Source organism: Chiloscyllium plagiosum, chromosome 21 (genome assembly GCF_004010195.1).
Source record: "Chiloscyllium plagiosum isolate BGI_BamShark_2017 chromosome 21, ASM401019v2, whole genome shotgun sequence".
NCBI lineage: Eukaryota > Metazoa > Chordata > Chondrichthyes > Orectolobiformes > Hemiscylliidae > Chiloscyllium > Chiloscyllium plagiosum.
In genome coordinates, this window is record NC_057730.1 from 32964229 (window position 1) to 32991874 (window position 27646).

At 40.0% G+C, this 27646-nt stretch overlaps 1 protein-coding gene across 2 annotated transcripts; it reads right to left on the bottom strand.

Moving 5' to 3' along the window:
* LOC122560732 (E3 ubiquitin-protein ligase RBBP6-like) lies at window positions 1-27639 on the bottom strand. Of its 2 annotated transcripts, XM_043711722.1 has the most exons (16): window positions 27386-27639; window positions 27230-27274; window positions 21784-21852; window positions 21561-21649; window positions 21363-21459; window positions 20568-20707; window positions 20080-20252; window positions 19676-19779; window positions 18974-19350; window positions 16230-16320; window positions 14651-14711; window positions 14518-14575; window positions 11351-11710; window positions 6811-6912; window positions 4092-5876; window positions 1-1951 (listed from the first exon to the last, which is right to left on the bottom strand). In XM_043711722.1, the coding sequence occupies exons 1-16, from the start codon at window positions 27425-27427 to the stop codon at window positions 379-381; spliced, it is 5166 nt and encodes a 1721-aa protein (XP_043567657.1). In that variant the 5' UTR covers window positions 27428-27639; the 3' UTR covers window positions 1-378. The 2 variants fall into 2 exon arrangements, with proteins under 2 accessions (XP_043567657.1, XP_043567659.1); XM_043711724.1 differs by lacking the exons at window positions 21784-21852; window positions 27386-27639 and having other exon boundaries at window positions 27230-27350.
* Between the last annotated feature and the right edge of the window lie 7 nt (window positions 27640-27646).

Genomic DNA, 27646 nt, shown 5'->3' on the forward strand with positions numbered 1-27646 from the left:
TAATGAATTCAATGAAAATTTATTCAGTCAAAAGATGACACAGTGAGGCTTTACTTTATACTGCAAATCATCAGGCAAAACATTTACATTAATTACACTGTTAGCTTGTATACACAGCTATAAAAAAAAGTTTAGTGAAAAATTTTCACAGTAGTTCCCAGTGTAGTCTGATAGTTCACTTAAAAATGCTGCAGGATAATCTGCCCATACACATGGTCAAACATAATTCTGTACAAAAACTAATTTATAAACCCTCAATATTACAGAAAACAAAATCTCCAAAGTTGCAGTGGACTCAGCGCAGAATAGCAATGTCCGAGTGAATATTTACAAAGCTTCTATTTATTACAGGATCAGATCAAATGCTCCAGCCACTGTCTAATCAGTTTCTGCTGTTCGTAAGATGACAGATGATCGGACCTTCTGGTCACTGTCCTTGTCCTTTTCTTTGTCCTTGCTTTTTTTAGACTTTTTCTTTTTGTGTTTGTGTTTCTGTGTTTTGTCAAGTTCAGAATCAATGCCCAAATGTTTCTTGTGCTTTTTATGCTTCTTGTGTTTTTTGTGTTTCTTTTTCTCTTTTTTCTTCTTTTTCTTTTTGCTATCTTGAGTGTCCCCTGAACTGACACTGCTACTGCGGCTCCGAGTCTGGCTCTCACTTGGGCTGTGACTCCGACAACAAGTCGGGCTCATGCTGTTTTGGGTGAGACTTTTAGTGCTGTTATTTCTGGAACCTATGGATGTCCCCTTGATCTCTCTTGTTTGGTGCATAATCTCTTTTGCTTCCCTTCCCTCTCTCGGTGTATGCTCCTCTTCAACTTCGCTTTCACTCTCATTGTAGTCAGGTTCAAAGGCTGCCTCATCAGTTTCTCTGGCCAGATCCAGAGAGTGGCGAGAATGTCGGACAGAGCGGCTAACTGGTCCAGCGGGCTTGTTGCGGCTGTGATCTTTGTCACTTCGGCCAGAATGCTCTTGCTCATTCTTTTCTGCTGATATTTCAGTCCGGTGAGAGACCATTTTCCCAGAGACTTGCCTCTCCTTACTGCTCTTGATTTCCAACATATATTTCTCCTTCTCTCGGCTGGAAAGGGATGATGATTTTGGTTCTTCAGTGGCACTTTTGGACTCAGAACTACTTCTGTGGTCTGTATGCAGTCTCCTTTCCTTCCCAGGACTGTGGTCATTTTTCTTGGGCTCTGAGCTACTTTTCCTGGTGTCTATCTGTTGCTCCTTGCCTTTTAAGCTTGGTGCCAGTTCTTCACATTTACTGGGAGAATCTCGCTTCTTAATATCTCGAGTTCGCTCCTCTCTGCGTTTGGAAACAGAGACCTGCCTGTCGACATTTTCCACCTTTCCATCAACAGAAGGACCAGAGTCTTTGTTTGATGCTCCTCTATTGCCTGGATCTAATTTTTCAACCAACCGGTCTTTTGAAGATTGAGGGACATTATTGGCAACTGCTGACTCTATATCCCGCTCTGTAACTGTTGGCTTGTCAGGCTGAATTAGAGCTTTCTTCTTGTCTGGAGTCTCTTTGTCTGACCCATGCTCTTTATCTTTGGTCTTCAAACCTTTCTCATTTAAATTTTTTGCCGTTGTTTTGGGCTCCTGTTGAGTCTCATCCAGATTTGGCTCTTTAACAGTTTTTGGGAATCTCTCAGATGGAACCTCTTTATCGGTTTGCTTTGCTGGGTTGAAAGACTTCACAGTGGCACTTAGTCCACAGCCAGCAGCTTTCCCAATATTTAACGCAGCAGCTGTTTTTCCTTCATCTTCATCAGTCTCGTAATCCTCCTTTTCCCACTTGGAACGAGGAACTTGGACAATAACAATCTCATCTTCAGCTGGGGGTCTAGTATCACTGTTGTACTCTTCCATTGTCTTGATCACGGTTTTCTTTGTGTCCAATTTCTCTTCAGCTTTCCTAATGGGGCTGCCTCCAGCAGAACTGGTACTGGGGATGGAAAGATAACAGCTCAATTACATCATCTTGACTGCCAGCTTTCCCTCCACCACTTCAGTAGCTACAATTCCTAATTATGGTCACCTTGGAAAGGCTCATCTAATGCAACACAGAAACAGCATGCAATCAAGCACTAACCTGAAATAGCACGTGCTGCACACCCACAACTTACCCCACCTCCATCTCAGCTGTTGTAGGAATGGACTTCCCTACAAGGAGGAAGCCAGAGCGAGAGTCAACAGGTGATCGCACGTAGCTACCCTAAATCCCCAGGTAAAACTGGTGCACACTGAAATTGTGAAGGGTTGCTGCAATAGGGAGCAATTGGAGGCCAGATGATCTTGTCTGCATGAGTGGATGATAAAAGGGCACAGCAGTTGAGGTGTACTTGATTTTTCAGGTGCACAGGCTGGTTTATAGCTGCTGTAGTTCAACCAAACATCTGCATACGGGGACAGGATGCAATTTCCTCTCTGCTCCCACCAGTGGAATCACAATTTTAATAATATGTTCAACATTCAGCTCTCTTTTGTTGAAGGAAAACAGGAAGTCAAAGATTTTGAAAATCACTCATGTGGATTTGGGAATTTTGTGGGCTTGGTTACCAAAGTTATTTAGAATCAGGAATGCAAACATTTGGCTGTGGTAACTGAACTATACCACACAAACACAAACTGGGCTGTTTAATATCACTGGGAGAAAGACAGGACCGCAGATCAGAATTGAAGAGTGTGGTGCTGGAAAAGCACAGGTCAGGCAGCTTCACAGGAGTAGGAGTCGATGTTTCAGGCATAAGCCATTCATCAGGAACATTTGGTGGTGGTGGGGGGATTGTGGTGGGTAGCTTGGAAAGCAAAAGGTATGTGCAGCAGGTGGCGGGAAGGAAGATGGACAGATAGGACACTTCAAGAGGGCGGTGCTGAATTGGAGGACTGGATCTGGGATGAAGTGGAGGGAAGGGAGATGAGGAAACTGGTGAAGTCGACGTTGATACTGGGTGGTTGGAGGGTCCCAAGGTGGAAGATGAGGTGTTCTTCCTCCAGGCATCAAGTGGCTAGGATTTGGCAGTGGAGATGACCCAGGACTTGAATGTCCTTGCGGAGTGAGAGGGGGAATTGAAGTGGTTGGCTACAGATCGGTGGAGTTGTTTAGTGCGTGCGTGCGCCAGAGATGTTCTCTGAAATGCTCCATGAGTTGACATCCTGTCTCCCCAATGTAGAGGGGGCCACATCAAGAGCAAACACAGGGTGTTTGGATGTGCAGGAAATTCTCTGCTGGATAGAGGTGGGGGGGGGGGGGGGGGGGGATAGAAGAGATGTGGGCAAAGGTTTTACACCTCTTGTGGCAGCAAGGGAAGGTGCTGGGAGTGGAAAGGAGCATGGACCTAATTAGGGAATTGGGAGAGGGAATGGTCTCTGTGGAATGCTGACAGGGGTGGGGAAGGAAATTTCTCTGGTGGTGGGGTGTGACTGAATTTGATTAAAATGGTGGAGGATAATGCGCTGTATTCGGAGATTAATGGGGTGGAAAGTGAGGACCAGTGGGGTTCTATCCTTGTCGGGGTTGGAGTTCAAGGGTGGAGGTGTGGGAAGTGGAGGATATGCGCTGGAGGGCATTGTTGACATTGGAAGGGAAATTGCGGTCCTTGAAGTAGTCGATGGGTTTGAAGTATTTGTTAGTGTCGAGTCAGTCGCTGGAAATGGAGACTGAGATGGAGGTGTCCGAGATGGTCCAGGTGAACTTGAGGCCAGAGTGGAAGGTCTTCATCAAGTTGATGAACTGTTCAACCCCCTTATGGGAGCACAAGTTAGCACCAATAATCATCAATGTAGCAGAGGAAAAGGTGGGGAATAGTACCACTGTAACTATGGAACATGGACTTTTCCACAAATCCAAAGAGGCAGGCTTAGCTGGGGCCCATGTGGGTGTCCATAGTTATTCCTTTGGTCTGAAGGAAGTGGGAGGATTTGAAGAAGTTGTTGAGGGTGAGGACCAGTTCAGCTTAAAAACACTTCAAACAAAATATAAAAAAAACACAGAACTACAATCCACCCCCCTCCCCACCAAAGAAATCAGACATTTTAATGTTAATCATCCTAAACATAAAAGATATAATCTGAAATGTTCTAACCTTGTATAATCCACAAGTGTTGAACCAGCCACCTCGCCCCCAGCCACTTTCCTCCTCGTCTTGGTTCGCACTTTCTCAGGTTTGGATTTCGCACCATTAATTTCTGCTAATTCTGTAGACTCTTCCAGTGGAGCTGGGGACTCTCCACTCACAATCTTTTTGCCACTTTCCCGGTTTATTTTGATTTTCCTCACTGATACATTTGGAGGAGTCGTCTTTTCCTTGTCAGCAGGCAAGTCTGTGTGTTTTTCTGTTGATTTCTCACTGCCAGAGTTAAATTTACCTTTCACTGAACTTTTTGCTCCCTCTGCTGTTTCTACTTTTGAAGATTTAGTCGGAGGTGTTCCAAGTTCTCTCTCGGGCACTTTTTCATCAGTTTTCCTTTTACGTTTATCAGCTTTTACTTCTGCTTTAGTTGGTTTTTCATCAGCTTTAATGATCTTTTTTGATTTTTCCTCTCTATTGACTACTTTATCGTGTTTTTCATGTTTAGTTTCCTCCCTGGGGTAATCCTTTCTTTGTTTTTCCTCTTTTACAATCTTCATCTCTTGGTATTCACGCCCCATTTTAAGTTGCACCTTCCTGGGTAAAAAAAACTTCTCGCTTTTTGGAAGAAGATGGATTTTTGTCCCCTCTGTTTTGGGAGGACATTCCTCTCTTACTTTCTTTGCAGTGATCTCAGTGTGAGGGGATTTCTCTCGCTCTCTCTCGATAGGCTTTTCCTGAGATACTTTTGCTGTTTTTCCAGAGGATTCCTTCTTTGGTGTGCTGCTCTCTGTTTTCCGTTTCTGTTTATCACTCTTTGCTTTTAACTTTTCCTTTCTCTCCTTTTCAGATGTGGCTTTGTAAGGAATAGAGTCTCCTTCCATGGGCTCATCTCTCACTGGTGTTGCATCGTCTCTGCTGAGGGGCAGAAATAAAGAGGTCCCTTTCCCTTCATCGCCAGGGGTCTCCCCAGTTTTCTTCCCATCCCGAGAAGAATCAGGGTTGGTGAGCATCTCTGTTTCATCTTTTTTCTTCTTCCTGTGTTTTTTATGCTTTGTTCCTTTGGAATCAGGACGAAGGCTTGGTGCTTCTTTTTCTTTTGAATCTCTTGATTCTTTTGTATTGTGACTCTCTCTGTAAGAGTACTTTTCTTGATAATTCCCAGTGCCAGCTATATTACGAATACGAGAGGTCTGTTCAACTGGATATTCATCTCGACGGCCCCGGCTATGCGGTGAACCGTCACGCCTAGCACTTGCAGTACCAAAGCGCTCTGGAGAGAAGTGATCCTTATTTGAGGGAGACCGTGGTCGCGGCTGATTACCACCACTGTAGCCCTTATAATATTCGTACCATGCTCTGCATCGCCTTTCCCACTCTCTGTACCGTTCCCTCTCAAAAGAGTCTCTTGGATCACGAGGCCTTTCATAAAGTTCTCTGTAGTCGAATGGAGGCGGTGGCTCTCTGTAGCGATCATAATATTCACGATCGTTTTCACCTTGGGGAGCATTTCGTTTGTAAGGAGAATGTGTTTTGTAATTTGGAGATCGGGTGCGAGAGCGATAGCTTCTGTAGGATGGTGACCTGGATCTGGATCGGTGGAACCCACGTGACCTGGATCTGGATCGATAACCTCGACTCTTTCCACTGCCTCTTCGATACGAAGGGGATCTTGAATACGAACGACTTGGTGATCTACTAACTGACCGAGAATAGGATCTTGAGGAATTAGATCGAGACTTGGAATAAGAATAAGAGCTTCCACTGAATGATGATCCACTATATGAACGTGACCTGGACCTGAGTAGGAAATGATCAGAAAAAAAGTATTACATGTTACAACTCCAAAGTACACAAGCTTTCTCCCATATCTCTGAAGAGAGAACCCACTTAAAATTGTGACTATGTTTGAATAAAAGAAAAGCTGGCTGGGCAGGGCATCAGGGAATCAGCCTACTGGAAAGGCAGCTTCTGGTCAAATGTTCACTGTTCTGTCTGCTGCTTTCAGATTTCTGCTGTTTAATAAGCAAAATGGTGGCAGCGAGGTGGAGCGAATAGATGAAATCCATTATTCTGCAAGCATGACGAGTGTTACACTTGGTATAGGAAACTTCTAAAGCAAGCTTTAAAAACTACAGAAAACTAAGTCCTGAAATTCATATCAAACTAAAACAGAAATTATCCGGATTACAGAATTCACTCAGTAATTCCACAATAGGGAACAGTGAAGTGCCAATCACAATACACAAAGACTGGATCCAGAGTGTTGATTTTTCAGAAAAGAAATGAGACTCTCTCCATATAACGTACAGGCAAGAGAAGACTAAAAAAAGGTGAGGAAATATATTTTGGGGGTGGGGGAATCATCAAGTCAAAAATTATTCACCTCAACTTTACATGAATAAAGACCTGAGGACTTTAAAAAATACACAGATGCTGGATAGCTGAAACAAGAACTGAAACTGCTGGAGAAACTCAGCATGTCTGGCAGTATCTGTTGTGAGAAACATTCAACGCTCTGGATCCAGTCACCCTTCTTCAGAATTTGATAATTTCTTGATGAACATTCTACAATTATGGCAGATTGCCATTTTACCAGCAAAATAGCCCACATGGTTGTTAGATCAGACAGCCTCTCTACAGATTAAATAAGCATAACAAACAGGTTAATCTTTATACCTGCTACAGGATTGACAAATCTGTTCATGTTCAATTTTACAATAAGCAAACTTACCTTGAGTAGGAACGCCTGCGTTCCTTTTGAATTTTTCTATACTCCATTAACTCCTTAGCAAAATCATTGGTGAACTCATCAAGCTTGGACTTTTTCTTCTCCCTAAAATATTTGGATTTATCAGTTGGTGGTGGTGGTGATGGGGTGGGTGATGGTGGGGGTTGGGGAGGAGAAGACAGAAGTAAATTTACATAAAACAAAGATTGTAGGCCTCACATGTTTACACATTTATTACATCTACATAGTTCACTTCTGCATACCTTTTAACATGCTACTAGCAATGAGAATTGCCCACCTTTATACACAACCAGATTTTGTTCTTTCATAAGCTGTACCATTAAAAGGAAGGGCACGCACTTCAAAATGAGTTTGGAATATAGCAAGTCTGCCCCTAGTAACTTGCTTTTTGTTTCAAACAGCTAAATAATACCCAATTTACTGAGCTGCAAAAGCCATTCCCTTCCAATTAAAATACAATTTTAATAGGAAATAAACTTGTACAAGACATTTATTTCATTTATTGAAAAGATGAGGTGCATCAAGATTAAAGTATGACGAGACAAAACTGAACCATGTCCTTGCTCAATTCCTCCTTTGATGACCATTAGCCATGGCATGCACTTTATACAGTGCATTTTTTTTCCTTTTAAATGCATTTGCTCACTGGATGTAGGCACTGCTGGTTCAGTCAGCTTATATTGCTCATCCCTGAAACACTCTCAAGCTAGTAATGGGGAGCTGCTTTCTTCCACTGCTGTTCATGTGGCGTAGGTACACCATAGTCTTGTCAGTGAGGGAGTTCCAGGATTTGTCCCAGCAATGGTGCAGGGAGATTGATATAGGACCACATTAGGATGGGGAGACTTACAGGGGAATTTCCAGATCATAGCGTATTATCCAGGAGATGAACAAATGGCTCAAAGACTAGTGGTGTGGGATGAGTAGATTCTGGTTCATGGGTCACTAGCACCAGTACAAAGGGGGGGGGAAAAGGGCTGTACTGTTGGAATGGTCTATACTAACCAGGCTGGAACAGAAAACACAGTACTTTTAACTCGTGTGAACATGGGATCAAATGTGGAAAGATGCAATAATACTACAGAAGTAACAGATCAGAAAATAGCAAGAAGAGGCACAGAGAAAAAAACCTAGGTATACATAGAGACTAGATATTACAAAAATATCAAAAAAGATAAAGGCTTTATGTTTGATTGCATACAGCAGTTAAGTAAACAGATATGATCTGATAGCCATTCAAGAAATGTGGCAACAGGTCAATGAAAATTGGGCCCTGAATATTGAGAGGTATATGACATTCTAGAGCAGTAGACAACTCGGTGGGATGACCTTTTTTTTTAAAAGACAGAGGTGGATATATTCTTGTTAGGCGAGAGATTTCAAAGTTAATTGGGCATGAAAGGAAATACGGAATTCAAAATACAAAGATTAGCCATAAGCTTATGAATAGTGGAAAGCTTGAGTGACCAAATTGTCCATATGAACACATTTTTAAGCTTACATGATTACTGCCTGACATTTGGGGGACACAAATATTATGTGCCACTTAGCCAAAGCCTGGATGCTGCCCATGGCTTGTTGCATATGGACCCAAACTATGCAAGGACCCAAGTTGTCGAATAGTGCTGAACATCTAGGTCAGTCACCTCAGCTTCATGTCATCTCTGCAAGAGGTCCTCAGGGTAGCGTCTTAGGTTCAACCATGGTCAGTGATCAGCCTTCCAATAGGTCTGAAGTGGGCAGATAATTATGCTGCTTAGCATCATATGCCACTCTGCAGATACTGATGTACTTCATGACTAAATACACAATGCCTAGGATTGGTGCTGAAATGTCCAGAGGCTCGGAATCCTGCAGTGAGTAACTCAGCTGATTGCCCAAAGGCTGCCAACCATCTACAAGGCATAAGCCAAGAATGTGCTGGAATACTCTCTACTTGCCTGGAAGATTACAGCTCCATTTACAGATTCTAGAGCAATAGACAACTAGGTGGGATCTTGACACAAGAACAATGCAGCCCATTAGATAGGCACCACGTCAACTAACTTCCAATCCCTTCACTACCAACCCTCAGTAGTATTGCAGAAATTCATTAAGGCTCCTTATAGCAGCCATCCAAGCCAATGATCACTGTCGTCTAGAAGGAAAGACAGTAGATACATGGGAAAACCTTCACCTGCATGTTCCCCTCAAGCTTCTCAACACCCTGGCTTGAAAATGTTTCTGTTCCTTCAGTGTTGCAAGGTTTCTGGAACTCCCTCCCGAACAGCACAATTGGTGTCAACTACATCAAATGGACTGGGGTGGTTTAAGAAAGCCCCCCAGCTCCTTAGGAAAGGGGGAAACTCTGCAATCCCCAGTGAAATTCACACATTTAATCTCATGATGGAAGGAAGGTAATTGAAGAAGCAAGTGAAGATGTTTTGGCTGAGGGTACTACCCTTAAGAACTCCTTCAGGAATATTGTGGGCTTGAGATGAGTGAACATCAATGATCACAAACTTTGTAGGATTAAGATATGACCGAGGTATGACTTTCACGTTAGTGACATACAGCTTAAGGCATTCTTCATAGCAGTTACAGGATTAAAACTTAGACCAGTACTACTGAACAACATTGTATTGCATTTTTGTTTTCATTACGTGATCCCCAGTAGCACACAATGAAATGCTGGTTACATAGTGTTTTATATTTAATATTGCTTGAAGGATTGCAGAAATAGTAGTGATTTCAAATTGATGGACATACACAGAATAGTTTATTTGACAAAAGCCATTGAAAATTGACAGTGGACATTGAATTAAAAAAAAAAATAAATCACACGACTGCTAACTTTGGAGAGCAACTGGCTTGAAGAGGTTTTTCTTTTATCTGGTTCATTTGGAGTGAAGCCCAAGAACTAACTGAACTGGAAGAAAGGCTGCTATTAACAAGCTATCCAACAAATGTCTCCCATTTCTAAAAACAAAACACTACTTCTGTTCAGGATAATAGTGTGATTAAGGGATATTTATAGAGATACAAGCATTTATATTTGTACATGATTGATTGTGTATTTTAATGATTTGTCACTTGTATCTTACAGTGAATAATACAGTAAAATAGTGAAAAGCTTCAACTGTCGCCACAATTAGGCGCCATTTTGAATAGTTTAAGAATAAAAAGAGCAAGATGATATTATGGAAAGACAGTCTTTGTTCCACTGACTCCACCATGAGTCCTGAGTCGCACATCTGCACCGGCAACCCTCCTCACCACTGTCTGTGCTGGACCCACTATTGTAAGGGTCACCACTCTTTTGGTGTTGGGCCAACCTTGCCATCACTGAGTTTCATGCTGAACCCAAGCTCACCCCCACAGCCAGCTGTCACCTCACTGATACCCAGGATTCCCTGCTCCAGGCCTACTGCGATCACAGCCAGGAGCTCCTGGCTCCGCACTGCCTCAAATGACGCCAGGAGTCCCTGCTCTGGGCATACCACACTGCTGCTGCCATCTCACCAAAGCCAGGAGTCCCCAGTTTTGCTGGACTGCAATGAGTCGTCTCTGGCCCTGCTGCCAGGCTGCCATGCCAAGAGTCCTGCTTCGACAACCCTCCTTCGAGATGTTGCCTTGCTGGAGTAGCCAACTGATCTTTGGAGGAGCTTTGCGGACGCTGATAACCAGGGGTGCCGGGAAGGACATCCTTGCTGCCACTGCCTCCAATCGCCACTCTGTGCATGGCCCGCTCTCACTGCTGTGCTGATGCCGCTGACTGACCCAAAGAGAAGAAAAATACAAAAGAAAAAAGAAAAAGAGAAATAAAACAAACAAAAAAAGAAATAAAGCACACTGGAGCAGATAATCCCCAGGCAAGAAGCCCTGCTATCTTGTTGCCATCTTGGAATCAAGACATGGTTGATATTTTCTTTTTGTTTAAAGCCTGAAAGAATTTACTTGGTCATCTTGCTAAATGGAAAAAAAAATTTTTAACTTGTGATCTATGGAGTAGTTGGATGAGAGAGGCAATTCAATCCTCCAGCCTGGGTGATTGTAAGATTTTTGTTTCAACTTTTGTTCTAACCAATTACTGCGGAGTGTCTAGCTATAGTCCTGCATTCAACACAATAAACTCTCCAAACAACATTTTTATATGCCTATACCAGGCCCACATTGTTTCTATGTACTGTACAAGATATTGGTGAGAAAAGATGTCACCATCTCACAGGAAATCTCAGCATGATTTTTATGAGTAGCAACAATACTAATCCATACCAGGAAAACTAAGACTTGTAATGTTTGAAGTAAAATAAAGTCATAAGTATAGTTCAGTCTGAGATATCAAGTTTACTTTCTCATGCATACTGAGAAATCTACATAGAATCTACAATACGATTTTTATTTCAGATTTTCAACAAATATGGTGCAAATAATACATCTGATGACATTTCAATTGTAGTCAGCTTTCTAATAGAATCCCATGTCATAAACTATTGATCAACCACCGAACTTATGAGCATTTCATAAAACAAGAATCACTCACTCCTCTTTCAGCCGTCGCTGTTCCCTGTAGAACTCCTCCCTGGAAAGTGGGGGTGCTTGTGTGACTGTTGGCATTACACTCGCAGGAGTTGCTGGAGTGGCAGGAGGTACCCAAGGGGCAGAAATAGTTGCTGGAGCTGGCGGGAATCCTGGAGGAGGGATGCTAAATCCAGCGGGTGGTGGTTGGCCAGGAGGAAACTGTGGAGGGAATTGAGGAGGAGGCACTCCTGGAGGAAGTGGAACTGGGTGAGGTGGAGGAGGATATAGGGTTGGTGGATGCACGTACACTGGTGGGGGATTTGTTGCCTGCGCTCTGCTTCTTGGAACACGATCACTCTGCTGATGCCCTCTGGTGGACGGCCTAGGCAACAGATTAAGTTAGAGATAAGCAGAAATAGTAAGTTCAGTATAGCTGCAAATCTGAAAAAGGTTCATGTTGTTTGCTATACAGTATCTACTTTCAGTACTTTTTTAAAATGGAAATGCACTGACAATTATTTTCAAACATAGTATTTCACATTAAATGCTTCAGTATCACAAAGGAACCAAGATGGCAAGGCCAAGAGATCCTTGGTTATAGCTCAACTAGAAGCCTAACTGAAAGTCATTTCTATCATAATTACACTCCCCTCTGAAGAAAACTCAATCACAAACCTATACACCCTATAATGTGTAGCGGAGATGGACTGAATCTGTGGAATCTGTATGGCTAGAGAAGAAACACCAAGGGGCAGAAGATTTTGATGGATGCTATCAGCCTGCAGCGATGTAGCAAAGGCATTAAATAATTATAAGAGATGCGTGCAATTAAACAATTAATCACAGTTAACTTCAATTTACATATGGATTGGACAAAGCAAATTAACAGTGATGTTGTGGAGAATTTCCTGGGAAAAAAAAACACATTGAGGAACCAACCAGAGAACAGGTTATTCTCAAACAAAAAAATAATTAACAGTCTTGCTGTGTGGGTTTCTCTGGGGAAAACAGCAACATAATATTGCCCACAGTCTATAATTCTTCATTAAAATGGAGAACAAAGTTGTCAAATCCAAACTGAATCTAAAAAGGGAACCAAGAGGGTATGAAGAACATGAATTAGCTTGGGGAACCTTATTAAAATGATTGACGGTGGATACACAATGGCTAATATGCACAAATCACAATTATTCATTCCTGTTTGGTGCAAAAATGTGACAGGAACAGTGTCCCAACCACTTAAAATTCTCACAAAAGGAATTTGGAATAGTATTGGATCAAAGAGGAGAGATGGGCGGCACGGTGGCAGTGGGCGTCACGGTGGCACAGTGGTTAGCACTGTTGCCTCACAGCGCCAGAGACCCGGGTTCAATTCCCGCCTCAGGCTACTGACTGTGTGGAGTTTGCACATTCTCCCCGTGTCTGCGTGGGTTTCCTCCGGGTGCTCCGGTTTCCTCCCACAGTCCAAAAGATGTGCAGGGTCAGGTGAATTGGCCATACTAAATTGCCCGTAGTGTTCGGTAAGGGGTAAATGTAGGGGTATGGGTGGGTTCGCTTCGGCGGGTCGGTGTGGACTTGTTGGGCTGAAGGGCCTGTTTCCACACTGTAATGTAATCTGTAATCTAATCTGTAAAGATATAAAGTTGGCAGAAAGAGTAGCAGGCTTGAGAACTGGGAGCATTTTAGAATTCAGCAAAACAGGACAAACAGGCATTTTTGGTAAGGTTCCGCATAAGAGGCTATTGGGCAAAATTAAAATGTGGGTTGAGAGTTGGCAGCCTGAATCAACGGGAATAAATGGGTGTCTTTTTTCCAGGTGGAAGGCAGTGACTAGTGGAGTACTGCAAGGATCAGTGCTTGGGCCCCAATTACTCACGATGAATACAAATGATCTGGATGAAGAAACCAAAGGCTGATAACAAAATTGGATGGGATTACAAAATTGAGGAGGATACAAGAAGATTTCAAGGTGGTTTAGACAAGTTGACTGGGGAATCACTTGGCAGATGTAGTATACTTCACTAAATGTGAAGTTATACACTTCAGTATGATAACAAAAACAGTTTTATTTAAATGGCCATTATATTGGGAAATGTGGATGTACAACAGTTCTGGATCTCTTGTCCACCAGCTAATTAAAGCACTTGGTCAGTTCAGTCAAGTGGAAAGCTGGTTTGCAATATGAAGGGATCCCAACAGCATGTGTTCAATTCCCACACTGGCTTAAGTTACCATTAAGAATTCACACTCTCAACATCTCCCTGTGCCTAAGGTGTGGAGACACTCAGGCTAAACTCCCACCAGTCATTTCTCAGAGAGCACAGTCCTCTGATCTGGCAAGATTACAGTGACTCAAAAATAAATCAGATAGACAGATGTAACAAACAATTTGGAAGGCCAATGCTATATTAGTCTTTGTTGCAGGAAGACTGCAGTCATAAGTAGGGATGTCTTACTACAGTTATACAGGACCTCAATCCTCGGTAGAACATAGGTATAGAGCATCACATGTAGCTTTGGTCTCCCTAAGAAAGAATATACTAATATAGGCATTGGAGACGAGATTTATGAGGTGGGGATGGCAGAACTGTCTTAGGAGGCTCAGTCAAACCACAGTTCAGAAGAATGCAAGGGCATCTGGTTGAAACATATAAACCTCTAACAGTACTGGACAGATTAGCTATTGGGAGGATGTATTTGCTGGCTGGAAAGTCCAGAACAAGGAGTTGGCCATTTAGGACTGAGATGAGGAAAGATTTATTTACTCAAAATGGTGGTGAAATTGTGGAATTCTCCACCACAGAAGGCTGCGGAGGCCAAGTCATGGAATATATTCAAAGAAAGAGATGGATCATTTTTAGATATTAAAGGAATCAAATGGGATGAAGAGAAAGCAGAATATGGCACTTTGATAAAGAATCAGGCGCGATCATATGAAATGCAGAACAGGTTCCAAGGGTCAAATGGTCTACTCCATATCCTCATTTCTACAAGTTATTGAATAGCAAATGTAAAAATCTGAAAATGGCTATGAATACCTCAAAGGCAGAGGTTTTCACAATTCAGAACGTAGAAGTGCACACAGGAAAACCACAATATTGTCAGATACAAACAGAAATGTTACAGTAAAAAGGCTTCTCAAAGTGGAATTATGCTTGGAGGCAGGAATTCCAAGTGGTTTCTACTTACAATTCCCAGCCAGGTCTGTTCCCTGGTGGTCGAACCCCACTGCTTCTCATTGGTTGACCTGAACAAAAGTTAACAAATTAATATTTTGCTTCATTTTATAACCAAATCTGAAAACCATTTCCTAAAAACGAACCTGTTGTGGGTATGGACTGCCCGTGTGAAGCCGGATGACCAAGAACAGGAACTTGATAACCCTGAAATAAAACAGTGACAATGAACCCAACCAAAGCAATAGCAGATCGCTAGTTAGTTGGACTACAAGTTAGTTCACAGTTTAAACTAATCTTTCCCAGTTATTCCAACTGAACAGAAGTCCAGTGATTTTCAGTCCTTGGATAGGGCTCCCAATTTTTGGATGCTCATACTTAATGAGTGCAATCTTAAATATGGTGTAATTTTTAAGGTTTGACGTATGAACAGTTCCTGGACTTACGAATGGCTATTTTATACTGTCCTGCATCATATTCTGGCTTGTGTACAACTTAACTTGCAAGAAAACTGAAAAACAGAACATGCTTGCAACCTGGGATTACTTGCATAAAATCTGAACAAACATCTTCCCATTCTAACACAACATGACTGGGTCAAAACTCTTAGTCCACTAAATAAAATTTTGGAACAAACTATACCCCATTCATTTCCATTGTGATTGTGCGAGGTGAGAAACATCAGCTTTTTAACCTTTTAATAGGTAAAAGATAATTTATTAGTGGGTTGATTGGACTGCAAGGAAACTTCAAAGTACATCACTCCAGTTTCAACCACCGATATACACGAGATGCACATGTTGCTTTTAGGTAATCATTGTTTCATATGCTGGAGAGCTGTGACTTCTAATTACCAAAACTCAGTTTTCAAGTTTAGGCTGATAGAGCTGAAATGAAATGCCACGCCATATGCAATTTGCTATGGAATTTCATACATGGCCCCATTTGAAAAACTTGAATCAGACGAATCATTTTACTGTATCATTTTGGTCCCTTGGCATTCTTCTACTTCTTGGCCTTTTCCATTATACCCCCCTCCCCTTTTTCTCACACCTGGGCTCAATTGATATATACAACATAGAACATTACAGTGCAGTACAGGCTCTTCGGCCCTCAATATATGCCTGGCCTTTTCTAGTATGGTATGGTTGGACTGTGCTGGATTTAGTTACCTGAAATTAGCTATGCGAAGTTGGAGGATTTTATCAGGTGGATCAAAATGATCCTTTATCTGTCAGTGCATCATGCAAGATAAAGGTCAAGTTGACCAAGATTGATATGGAGGTGCAATCAAATGACACCAGGTTTGAGTCCAACAGGTGCAAAAGCTTGTGATTTCAAATGCAACATAGCCCTTTTGTCAGATGAAGTGAGAGAGAAGCAGACAGAACACAGAACTTTCAGGCAGAGAAATCAAAAGAACACATGAAAGTTGTGAGTGGAGTGTCAAATAATAAGTCTCTGCAGGTGACCAAGGATGTTAAGCCAATGAGTCTAACATCCTTGGTCAGCTGCAGAGACTTACTATGCGACACTCCACTCACATCTTTTGTATGATAATTTCATCTCTCTACCCATAAATTCTGGGTTGTGCGCTCCCCTCCCACTTCAAGCGAAAAGGCGATGTTCCAAAAGCTTGCAATTTCAAATAAACCAGTTGGACTATAACTTGGTGTTATGAGACTTTTGACTTTGTATAATGTTGACGCACAATCAATGACTTACCTTTACGACAGAGGTACTGCTTGTAGACATCGATGGATTGCTTGTGATTGTTCCAGTTGTGGCTGTGACAACAACTGTTTTGTTGAGTTCACTGAATATGAAATAAGAATAAAACATTTCGTTTTTACAGTTACAGGTCGTTCTGCTATAACACACGTTTCGCTCAAACAAATTCACTGTAATGTGATTGAAAAGTTGAGGACACAGTTTCTCAAGTGAGAACTTTTAAAGCATTCGCTGGATGGAACGCGATTACATTGCCAATACTTTAAGCGCTGTTTCGAAGCGTGATTTTTCTATAATGGGGGGGGGGTTGCACAAGAAATGCAACCATCACGTTAAAGAAGAACTACCTGTAATTGAAACTTAATGTCACAATTCACAGCCTGTTTAGTGATTATTTAGAGAATGTGTGAACAGTGTTTGTATGAATTAGTTTTCAAGTTCTTCAGCTTACTCCCATTATTCATATTAGAAGTAACATTTTTCAAGTAGAAAAATGACAAAGAAAGGGGATTATGAAAAGCAAGATAAGCAAAACCAGGAGCCAGTAATCCCAACATGTCAGAAAATTGTTGGAGTCATAACTAAGGTTGACTTGTGAACATTTTCTGGTAAGAGAGATCCAACATGGATTTGAAAATGGCATATCACGCTTAAATCTGACAATGTTTCGAAGAGGTGACTGAGTAACGAGCAGATAAAAGTTTAAAATGGACTTCCAGATAGAATTTGATGAAGTCCCTTGTCTGAGTTTTTCAAAGTTCATGGAACCGCAGACACATTAGTGATCCAGTCAGGAAATTAGCTGAGCAACTGTCAGTAGGGATCACTCAGAGGTACTTCAATTCAAAGGATGTGATGACTTGTGCCAGCAAGGAACTTGCATGGAGCTTCAACTATTCAACCTATCTATTCGTGACCAAGAGATCAGAAAAAAAGCTACATATCCAAATTTGCCACTGACAAAAAGACAAGTAGCAATAAAGGCATAGAAGGACGAGGCATTGCCAAACTAAATGAAATGGTTAAACTGTGGAAAATGGTGCATTTGCCTACTTTGGACAAATTGCAAATAGACTCAAAGGATACAGCAGGGGGTACTGCATAAATAGTGAAAAGCTAGAAAAAGTAGAAGTCAAGGAGACAACGGTCCAGTAAAATTATTCAAATGTCATGACAACAGCATAAAGTTGAGGAATATTCATTTTATATGTCGAAGAACTGAATACAAGGGGAAAAAAATCATGTTTCAGCATATAAAGGCCTGGGCTGACTGTATTTTGAGTACTGTACTCATTCTAGGTATTACCCCTGAGAAGTTACAAATTGACTTAAACAAATAAATAAATAATGAATTTAACAGAATGGAACCTGGATTCCAAAGACTAAATTATATGGTATAATTACACAAACTTGGTTATTTTCACTGGAATTCACAAGACTAAAGGAGGAATTGATTAAACTTCGCAGGTATCAAGGAGAACACGTACATTAGATTGGGACAAACTAATTATGCTGGATATGGAGTCTAAATCTACAAGAGTGTTCATGGAAAGTTTGAAAATTAAACTAAAGAAGAATGAAATGAGGAAACACTCTCTCATGCAAAGTGTGACATGTTTGAAACTGGCTTTCACAATAGCAACTGATTGATATTATGTTAATCATGGATTTAAGGTTGATACTTCTGGCTGATAAAAATCTTAAGTTATCGGCAAAGATACATACATGCTGGAAGGTTGTAAAGACTGCAAATAACCCACGACTTCATTGCATGGCAAGGAACAAGTTCAGGAGGGCTAAATAACCCACTTCTACACCTAGCTTTCCAAAAATAAAGTAGAAGAATAGGTTTTGAAAAGTGCAAGGAAATGAGGCAAAGTGGCTGATGGAAAATTCCAGAACTCGGGGTGAACAGCTGAAAGTTCACCATTAATTCAAGGGATTAGCTCACAGCAGTTCAAACCCAGAATAATAAATTCGGCTGCATTATTCAGGCTCAAAACAGTCACTTTTCACACTGATGCACATTTCCACACCACCCGTTTTAGGGAAGAGGGCAATCAAGTGAAGACCAGCTGTTAAATAACCACAAGAAAAAAAAACAAATCGAATCACTAATATACAAAAATGGGTTTCTAAATATAATGACTCAGTCAGTCAACACAGTTTTTAGAAGCAGTGGGGAGAAGTGAGCAATCAGACTAGCTAATTTTTCATAAGGAATAATATTTACTCTTAGTCACCCAGTTTGATTATCATTATAATTATTTGAGAAGTGTAACAATGTAATTCAGAATCAAACAGTTGGGAACCACAATTAATTCAGTCTAAAATCAGTGCTGTCTCAAAAAGGAGTGATTAATATCTAGAATGATACTCTGAAGTGCACAGACAAAATAAAGATTTTGAAATTGCTTAAGAGATAGCTAGGTACTGTGATGATGACTTCTACAGAAGAGTGAAAGAGATAGGTAGTGAAAAATATTCATGAGTTAGTTACAAACTAAAATTTAATCAAGTAGTCTACTTTAAAGAAGCAAGTAGTGAAATCTTCACTTATGGTCGTAACAGGTGAAACCACTTCTGCATTTAACGCACAGCAGTGGCACTAATACCATGGCTCAGTGGCCTAGTTTTGCTCAGAAACACCCTTGCGACCTTTTAAACAACTTCTTTGAAAATCTGATACTAAGATGTAACTGCAATCCCTAAAAGTTTGTGACAAGAACAAAACTTACATATCCCCTTCTTCGTGCTTTGGAGGTAACGGATGAACATGAACTGTGGCTGTTGACAAGTCTGGAGCAGGGTTGTTGGCAGTGGGGGGAGCTCTACTAGTTTTCACAGGAGAAGGAGCACGTACTGGGGTAGGGGCTGCACTTGGAAGGGAAGTTGGGCCAGTCGGAGGAGTGGTGGTGACTGGCGTGTCTGCTGGTTTTGAGCTAGCTGCTCTGCTTACTGGAAGAACAGGTTGAGGGTTGAGCAGGGGCAATGGCCTCAGAGCAGATTGTTGATTATGTATTTGTTGGGACGGAGCCTGTCGCTGCTGCTGAGTTGGCTGTTGCTTGCGAGCTCGTTTGGTGTAACCGGTTTCATTTTTGAAGTTGTTCACAGCCTGCAAATAAGAATACTGTGACTGAGAATAAATTTGAAACTCCCACATTCTATTCCCTACACAGACTTCAAATATTTATTTTGCCATTTATATCCAAACTTCCACTTTTCCTCAAACAGTAATTTGGAGATCGTTTATATCACAGACAAATCTGATGCAAACTGAGCTATAATTTTTTGCTACCAAGAATTGTACAGGAATTATAGGCTCGTCATTCTAAAAGTTATTTATGATGATGTAATTTATGAGCAAGAACCATGTTACTTCATATGCAAGACCAAAGTTCTTAGATTTTGAATTAGGAATTTCACATTAGATGAAATACCTGTCTTAAAAATTTGTTTGCAATCAAAGCATCAGGTGAAACATCTGTCTGATGGCAAGTTGGGCAGGTGTGCTCTTCAGATTCCAGTAATGATGTTCTGATACCTGCACACAGCAATTAGATTAAATGAACAAATATAATTCAACCTTAAAAAATAAAAGTACTTAAAATTACAACTTCAACAACTACATGAAAAATGTGAAATAGAAGAAAAAAAGACTTGCTTCCTCACTGGCGTGCCTGCATTGATTGTTGTGCTCTAGCCCTGGAGTGGGTCTTGAACCCAGAACCAAGTGACTCAGAGGTGAAAGTGCTACTCACTGAACCACAGCCATAAGAGGAATCCCAATGACTGATTGCTTAAGGACCTGCTTGAATAGCAATGTGTTCCTCAGATGACTTACAATCATCACAGTAACTGTTCCCACAGCATGGTATAACAACAGCATCCATCATAAGATCCTTGCAGATAAGGCACAACAGTTCATCAGGGATTGGATCTTCCTCTTCAGATGATGATGAGGGTTCCTCAGGCAAGAACGGCGGCTTTTCCTTCTTGCCCTGTGCATATGCTTCCCTAGAACGCAAAATATTTAATAGTAAGGTACTGAAGTTGCAGCAATGATAAACTCTAATTTTTTTTTCTTAAAGACTGCAATTTCCTATTTGATTACTCAGTGAAGAATCTACTTAAAATGGGAATTAATGCACAGGAAAATATTTAATAAAGATTATGCATAACATTTTATAATGGGATAATTAATTGCAGTTGTTGAGCCTGGAGCCTAAACTTTGTGACTATATTCACCCTTTATATGGATTTTTAACTAAGATTGACTATCCACGAACTAAACAGCTCAGTACTGCAGGATAATAAATATTAAATACTTACGCATCAATTGTTGGTATTGCGTATTTCCCAGTATTGGTGAGCATTGCACCCTTCATGTTGGGGTCATCAACTTCTACCATAAAACTGCGGGGAATCCCCGTACTTTTCTTAATCCTCGGCACAGCTTCAAAATTTTTGTCCTGAATTATTGTAAAGAAAAATTGAAGTATTTATTTTTAAATTATAGAAGTGTCGCGCTGACAATGGAGCTGCTCCCATGCCCTTAGCAATCTGTTGCAGTTAGAGTTTAGTGCTGATCTAAAATACATCCCAGAGCTACAACCTTGTTTTGAAGTTTATCTACAAGTACAAAGATTCAGCACAGTACTGAGAACCATATTAGAACCAAGCGTAGCAACTATTTTTCACAGCTCCAGATTTCACTTTGCCTGGCAAGCCCAACACCAAGACAAAAACAGGATTTTAATTATTTTGATGTTATAATTTGTTGTTCTGAAACTCTACCAAGAATAATGGATGACTGAATGAAATGGTCTAACACTGTTAGAACTGGTCACATCTTCAGAAGATGACTAAGTGCTTCAAGAGGACACCACAAACAGAAGCATTAATTCTGGATAACACTAGGTCAATGCAAAAAAAGGTGCAGCCTCCAGCAACATTGTTCTGCTATGATAACAAATTATAAATACATTTCTGAAGTAGTTCCAGTGAACCAACTTGTTCCTCCAATTTAACCATTGGCCAGGGAAAGCAGGGGATTCAGGATTCCACTTCAAGAGGAACACAAAGTATTGTTACTACAAAATAAAAGGTTGAACCATGTTTACCCACCCCATTTGTTGGGCAGTTTTTAATATAATGGCCAGGTTTTCCACAACGAAAACATGTATATGTTGGAGGAGGAGGACCCAAAGGTTTCTTCATGTAACTAAGGGAAAAAAAGTAAAAACATTAATATATATTCTCAGCTTCTATTTGTGGAATATTAACCAAATTGAAATTTTGAATAGCATCTCTTTTACAACTTACTTGACTGGATCATATTCTTGACCAGACTGAGTCATCATTGCCTTAATTTTATCTTCCTCTGAGGCGTTAGCTTCAGCCAGATTGGCCGTCTGTTTGATAGGCGTGTGTTACAAAAATAATTACCATCTAGAATTTATTGTACACTGCAGTCCACATCCTGTAAAGAGTAGCAGGAAGCCCTGTCCCTTTTGCTCTTGTATAATCAATAAGTCAGTCCACTTACATAAAACCATCTTCCATCCAGCTTGTCGAATAGCTTGGGGAGGGAGGAAGAGTTCCTCAAGCCTGTAACCTGTAGCCGAATTATAATACTTTTAGGAAGTCAAAGACATTATATAATGCTCATGTTCCAAGGATTTCAGTAAAATCCCTAATGCCATGTCACGATCATACTAGGGAGGATTTTGCCAGGTCGACATTGACCACTGATCAAAAAAGTTTCAAATACCAAAACAATCCTAAATTAACGTTAGATTATTGTCTTTTTCCTTTAAGGTGCTCTTTTGCTAAACAAGGATGGCTGGGAAGAATTTTCATTGTTGTGGACTAATTGGATGAGTTGTTAGCCCAGATGACAGTGACCCCGTTTCATGGAAGCTGGCACTTGTCTCAGAAGAAAGACAAAGCCAGTGATGAATATGGTCACTAGCAGAATGAACTGGATGCGGATATTGCTTACTTTTTGCAATCTCAGTGTAAAAAGTTCAAAGACCCAGTTCACTAAAAATAAAAAGAAATATTCTGAATTAAATGGAGGGGCAATGCAAGTGTGCTTAAAAGCAAAGCCAGCTGTGAAGAAAACTATTTTAAGATGGGCAAGGAATATGCCCTCAAAATCGGAATCTTGTCTATCAAATTTACAAGCAACACCTCTAACTATTGGAGAAGACCTAGCAGAGAGTTTCTTTTAATGCTCCCACAAAAGCATAACTAGCCATTTGGGTTCTAATCCACACAATTTATGCTCTCAAACAGTAGCAGCACAGCACATGCATGTACAGTAAAACACTTGGTACGATCAACTCTGCTGACATTTCACTGGAAGTTCACAGTTAAAACTATCTAATTTCTGCTTGTGTGGGTGATCATTTAATTTCTCAATTTATAATTTCATTTGGTATTTAGATATTTTAATTAAAAACTAACTCTTCAAAATGTGCTTTTTTTCAAGGCCTACTTGCATCAAGTTAACTGGACTTGAAATAAGTACCAGGGTCTTAAAAACATGCAATTAAATTAACTGCAGTGTATAACATTACATTGGGGTGAAGATTTTGCATCAGGTTCACTATTCTATAAGCAATTGACCCTCAATTGGGCCATATTACAGAGTAGAATCAAAAAATTTAAAACAGAGGGAGCCCAATTAGTCCATCATCTGTGGACCAACAAGGAGCTAATTCTCAGGTCTTGCGCTAGAACCTTGCATGTTAGGACACTTTAAGTGAACGTCCAAATATGTGTTAAAATATTGAACATCTCTGCTTCTATTCGATACCAGGGGAAACTAATTTGTAAATAAACTGACAAGAGACTGTGACACAAGATCACGGTGTTAATGCAATCAAAAGCCGTAGACCTGCCATCACGCAGTTCAATGAGATTTCAAGAAAAATCTAAAATGGGAGTAGCAAGAAATTTTATGGAATCATAGTAGTTGATACGCTGAAAGTGATTCTAAGTCTATCATGCTGCTACTTTTTATTAAAAATTAGAAGTAAATTTCACAACTACAAAAGTAGCTCACAAACAAAAAACAACTGTCTCCATCAAGCAGAATCTGGAAATCATTAAAAAGCAAGTTGCATCATCCATTCAGAATCTGCAAAAATCACCCACACAAGTGGTACAAAAATGATTGCATTTCCCTTATTCTGAAAAACCTAAGTACAATCCATTCATTTCTGACACAGCGAACTTGCTGTAGTTCAGGTATTACCCAGTAAAACAGCAATCTCTCAACTGAGCATAGAACCCCTTTATAATGGAGACGGGTAATATGGACATCATAAATGAACAAACTGAAGTAAATCTTTATGATCAGCTAACCACGACTCTTAATATTTCACACGAATGCTCAAACACAACAGATATCCTCCTCATAACAGAATCTAGCCTTGAGATAAACTCTTGACAGTGATTACTTTCATTAGAACAAAATTCCCCAACTCTGCAATCTGAATGGTTTCCTTGTCCTGTATCATAACTAGGTGATTCCCCACTTCATTCTAACAATCACGCTAATAACATAAAGATGCTTAAATTCCCAACTTTTAAACTTCAGTACCCCTAACTATAATCTGCAATTCTCAATATCCCTTCACTATCCAGACCACTAAGATGGATAACCCAACTAAACCACCAATGCTTTTGTGAATTACCTCATGAAGTCCTACATTTACATGTCCTAATTCTGAATGGTAGCAACATTCAATCAAGTAAAGCAATTTTTCACCAAACAGCAATATATTTAACTCGTTTACACAACTATTCTGGGTACTAGAATTAGAAAAAACAACTTCAGCTGTAAATACAAATTCTACATAATAGTTACCCAAAAGTGGACCTGTTTTGATTTTGCTAATGTCAAGGAACTAGAGTACTCTCACCTTTAGTTGCAATATTCCAGATTCTTCAGATAATTCCAGACAGTGACAAAACCTAAAATCAATCCTGTCATTTAGATTTTCATTCCGACACTACTCTATTCAGCCAGCATTCCCAGATTACTTTCAGGGTAGTCTTTGTTTTAAAAGAAAACCAAGGAAGCTTAAAATTCCTGACATTCAGTTTGGAATTCAGTATACTCAAATACTGAACATTGGCAACAATTTTTATTCTAAGTTGAAGCAACTTATGCAGAGTGCAATACAGAAATTAAACCTGCTGTTATCAGCTTATTGGCAAGCTGGCAGGGCTTGGAATTTGAAATATGATGGGAAAGTTCATACAAGGAATGATGAGCACAACAGACCCAAAAGCAAATATCAAATTACCGATTTTGAAGAGCAAGGAAAATGAAAACTCTTTCCCTTATAGCTAGATAACACAGCAGAAGGTGTGTACCACACAAACAGATAGGAAAGAAATTAACATTGGTTGATCCCAATTTCATGACTAATTATTGTATTCCAAGTTGTAATCAAGATCTTCTCAAAGCCTCATAATAGAAATAGGATTTCAGATTCAGAGTGGCCATTAAGTGGTAGGAAGAGATGAAATTCAGAAATCACAAGTTCAAGAATTTCTGTCAAGATTCAATAACTGGTGGTCTGTGCACGCGGTAAATAATTTAAAGGGTATCAAGTGATGAAGGTATGCAATTATCTTCACCTTCCAATGGCTCAAACAGCCTGCATACACAACTTGATATACAGACAAACCATGGATTCTTGTGCATTATCAGCTTGTGTATTTCATATCATATGCTTCAGTTATGAAGTCTAGTTTTCCAGCTGAATGACTGAAGCCTTTTCTAGGCAGGACTCAGATGCTGCTATACTGCAACACTTACCTTTATAGAAGCAAGCTTCTAGACCTATGCACACCAAATTTAAACTTCCTTAAGTCAGATGCGTTGGATTGAATACCCAGCTGAGATACTAAGATTTTTTTCAAGTGATCCACAAATAGTCATAACATGATTTGAACATCCTTGATACCACCCAATTAAGCAAATTGGAAATGGTCTGGATTGACGAAACGTTCCTTCCAGGTAGCATTTGGATTTCTATTGAAGTATTTGCATTTGATATCAACTCTGAACATTGTAGAGCCAGCTTTCCAACGAGCAAAATTACAGTTCTTGAGAAACACTAATCAGTTTTGATCCTCTTCTTTGTGTATAGTCCTTGGAATTTGATGGAACCCATCAGAAGAGTGAACAGGTAAAAGTATGAGTTGCAGCTAGGAAATGCCTTCTTTGTAAGTGCAGATTTTCAAGCAGAACTCTGGAATCAATGCATCACCTCTACTGAAGAGGAAATATTCTTTTTCTTCCATGCAATACTAAAACCACCCATGCAGATGGATGAAAAAAAGCTATCCATATATCCAAATGGAATGCTGATACATAACAGTGAAGAGGGAGGTTACAAGCTGCTGAACATCCATTGTGACCTATCCCATTCGGCTGTCTGACCTCTGACGTAGAGAATGAAAACATACTCTAAAGCAACCTCTATTTCAGAGAGAATTCACAAACTGCATTTAACTACACCTCAAATAATTAGGATCAAATTACTGGGAATGGAGGCTACACATTAAACCACATTTCAATGGTTTCAACCACAAACAAACCTCAGTGCTCGAATACCACTCAACAAGATGCAAACTGGAACTTTTAAATCAATGCCATGAGTGCAAATTAAGAGTTTATCAGATGAGAAGATCTCACTGTTCACCCAATCTATAAGGGTTACTCAGTAATTTAGCTTTAATTCCATGATGCAGCAAAGGGAGATTGATCCCATCAAGGTTTAACTGTACCACTCACACAAAACAGATTTATTTGAACCCAAACAGCTTTTCACATGAGATGAAACAAATGACTACAAATGATCAACTGCAGATACCAGAGAAAGCGTGTGGGGTTCTGTAGATTTTTTAGCCCTAAAATTATGCATTTCTTGTGCATATCGTAACACTGGGTTTAAACTAGTGAAATCTACAAACCAGGAGGGAAAGTACAATAATTTCAGATAACATAAAAATCATGTGTAATTGGTATCTGCATCTTTTCCCCCTTCATGGTACAAGCATCCACTAATATGACTAATACTTGTCTCTCCCTAGAGATCAGCCAAGACGCAAAAACAAAATTCACGTAGATTTACACAGTCTGCGTTCAAACAAATGACCACCCATATAGACCCTTTCCAACATATGGTCTTAGAGAATATAGTTTATTGTATTTAACAGTTTACATTTACATGGTCAATGCTAAGCTATGCATGGGTCAATACAACATAGGGGATTGGCATACACTTAATTCACGGTTAATCGATTGTAGACATTGCTATAAAATTCAGGAAAAATTTACACACAAAATTTATAGTTTCAATAACAGAGGTAGTTTTTATTTCCTAGCCGAATTGCTGAGGTAACAGTCTTTTTGTTTACAGCCATACACTGATTTGATGGTGCTAAAGGAGAGAACCTTCGTACCAATCACGGTATCCAGTGATCTGGGGCTTTTCATTCTTCTACCACCTTCTTTATTGGAGAGATGTTCAAAGCCATCAGAGGTGAAATAACCCATCCGGCATTCACTACATCCCAGATTTAAAAAAAAACAAATAGCTCTGATTTTATCTTGCTGTATTTTCAAGGCTGACTGAGGTAGACGAGCATTATGGTAGCTAGGTGAGGCTGTCGAGGGACTCCCCTTCCATCTTCCCCATATCACTCACTCTTTACAGGATATTCAGCATATATTAATGTTTCAAGTTACTAACATTTACACATAAAATACAATATTTTTAATGACAATATAAATGCATTTGAAAATGTAACTTTATGCAAAATATACAATGCATTACTGTAAATTTGCACTGGATAACTTGTGGGACAATTACAGATTAGTGCAACATTTAGTACAATTAAACTTTGCAATGAATTAAATTTGCAGGGAATAAACACCACTAACAGCAAAAAAAAACATTTTCTACCTTTGTAAGCTGGGCCAGAGAGATAGATGTTCCAGAGTCATCAATCTGTTAATGGAAGAATTAAATACAGACATTCACATTTAACCATGATAAGGCACATATTTCAAACCCAAATAGACAGTCTGGTCATTACTCACATTTTAGTAACAAACTCACCTGAGTAAACATTCTTTCAGAATATGCACAGTTAGTGTACATGCATTGAGTCTGTGTGTTGGGGGAGGGGGGAATTAAGAAAAAAGTTCACACTATAATGAAATGCTCTTAAATACAACTTTTGTAATCTGACTATACTTTAATAGATGAACAGATGAAAAACAGTACGAGCTTAACTCTAAAGCAGAAGTGACTTTACATAAAGCTGCTACACAGATTTACAAAAGGATGTAAATACTTTGCTGAAGTATATCAATTGGG

What these genes read in the sequence shown, in the direction of transcription:
- LOC122560732 (XM_043711722.1), bottom strand. Translation starts at nt 27,427, where the DNA reads ATGTACACTAACTGTGCATATTCTGAAAGAATGTTTACTCAG. An exon ending in GAACAGTTACTGTGATGATT is followed by an intron (nt 19,780 to 20,079) that starts GTAAGTCATCTG and finishes TGCTGTGTGCAG; the next exon opens with GTATCAGAACATCATTACTG. An exon ending in GCAGTACCTCTGTCGTAAAG is followed by an intron (nt 14,712 to 16,229) that starts GTAAGTCATTGA and finishes GTTTTATTTCAG; the next exon opens with GGTTATCAAGTTCCTGTTCT.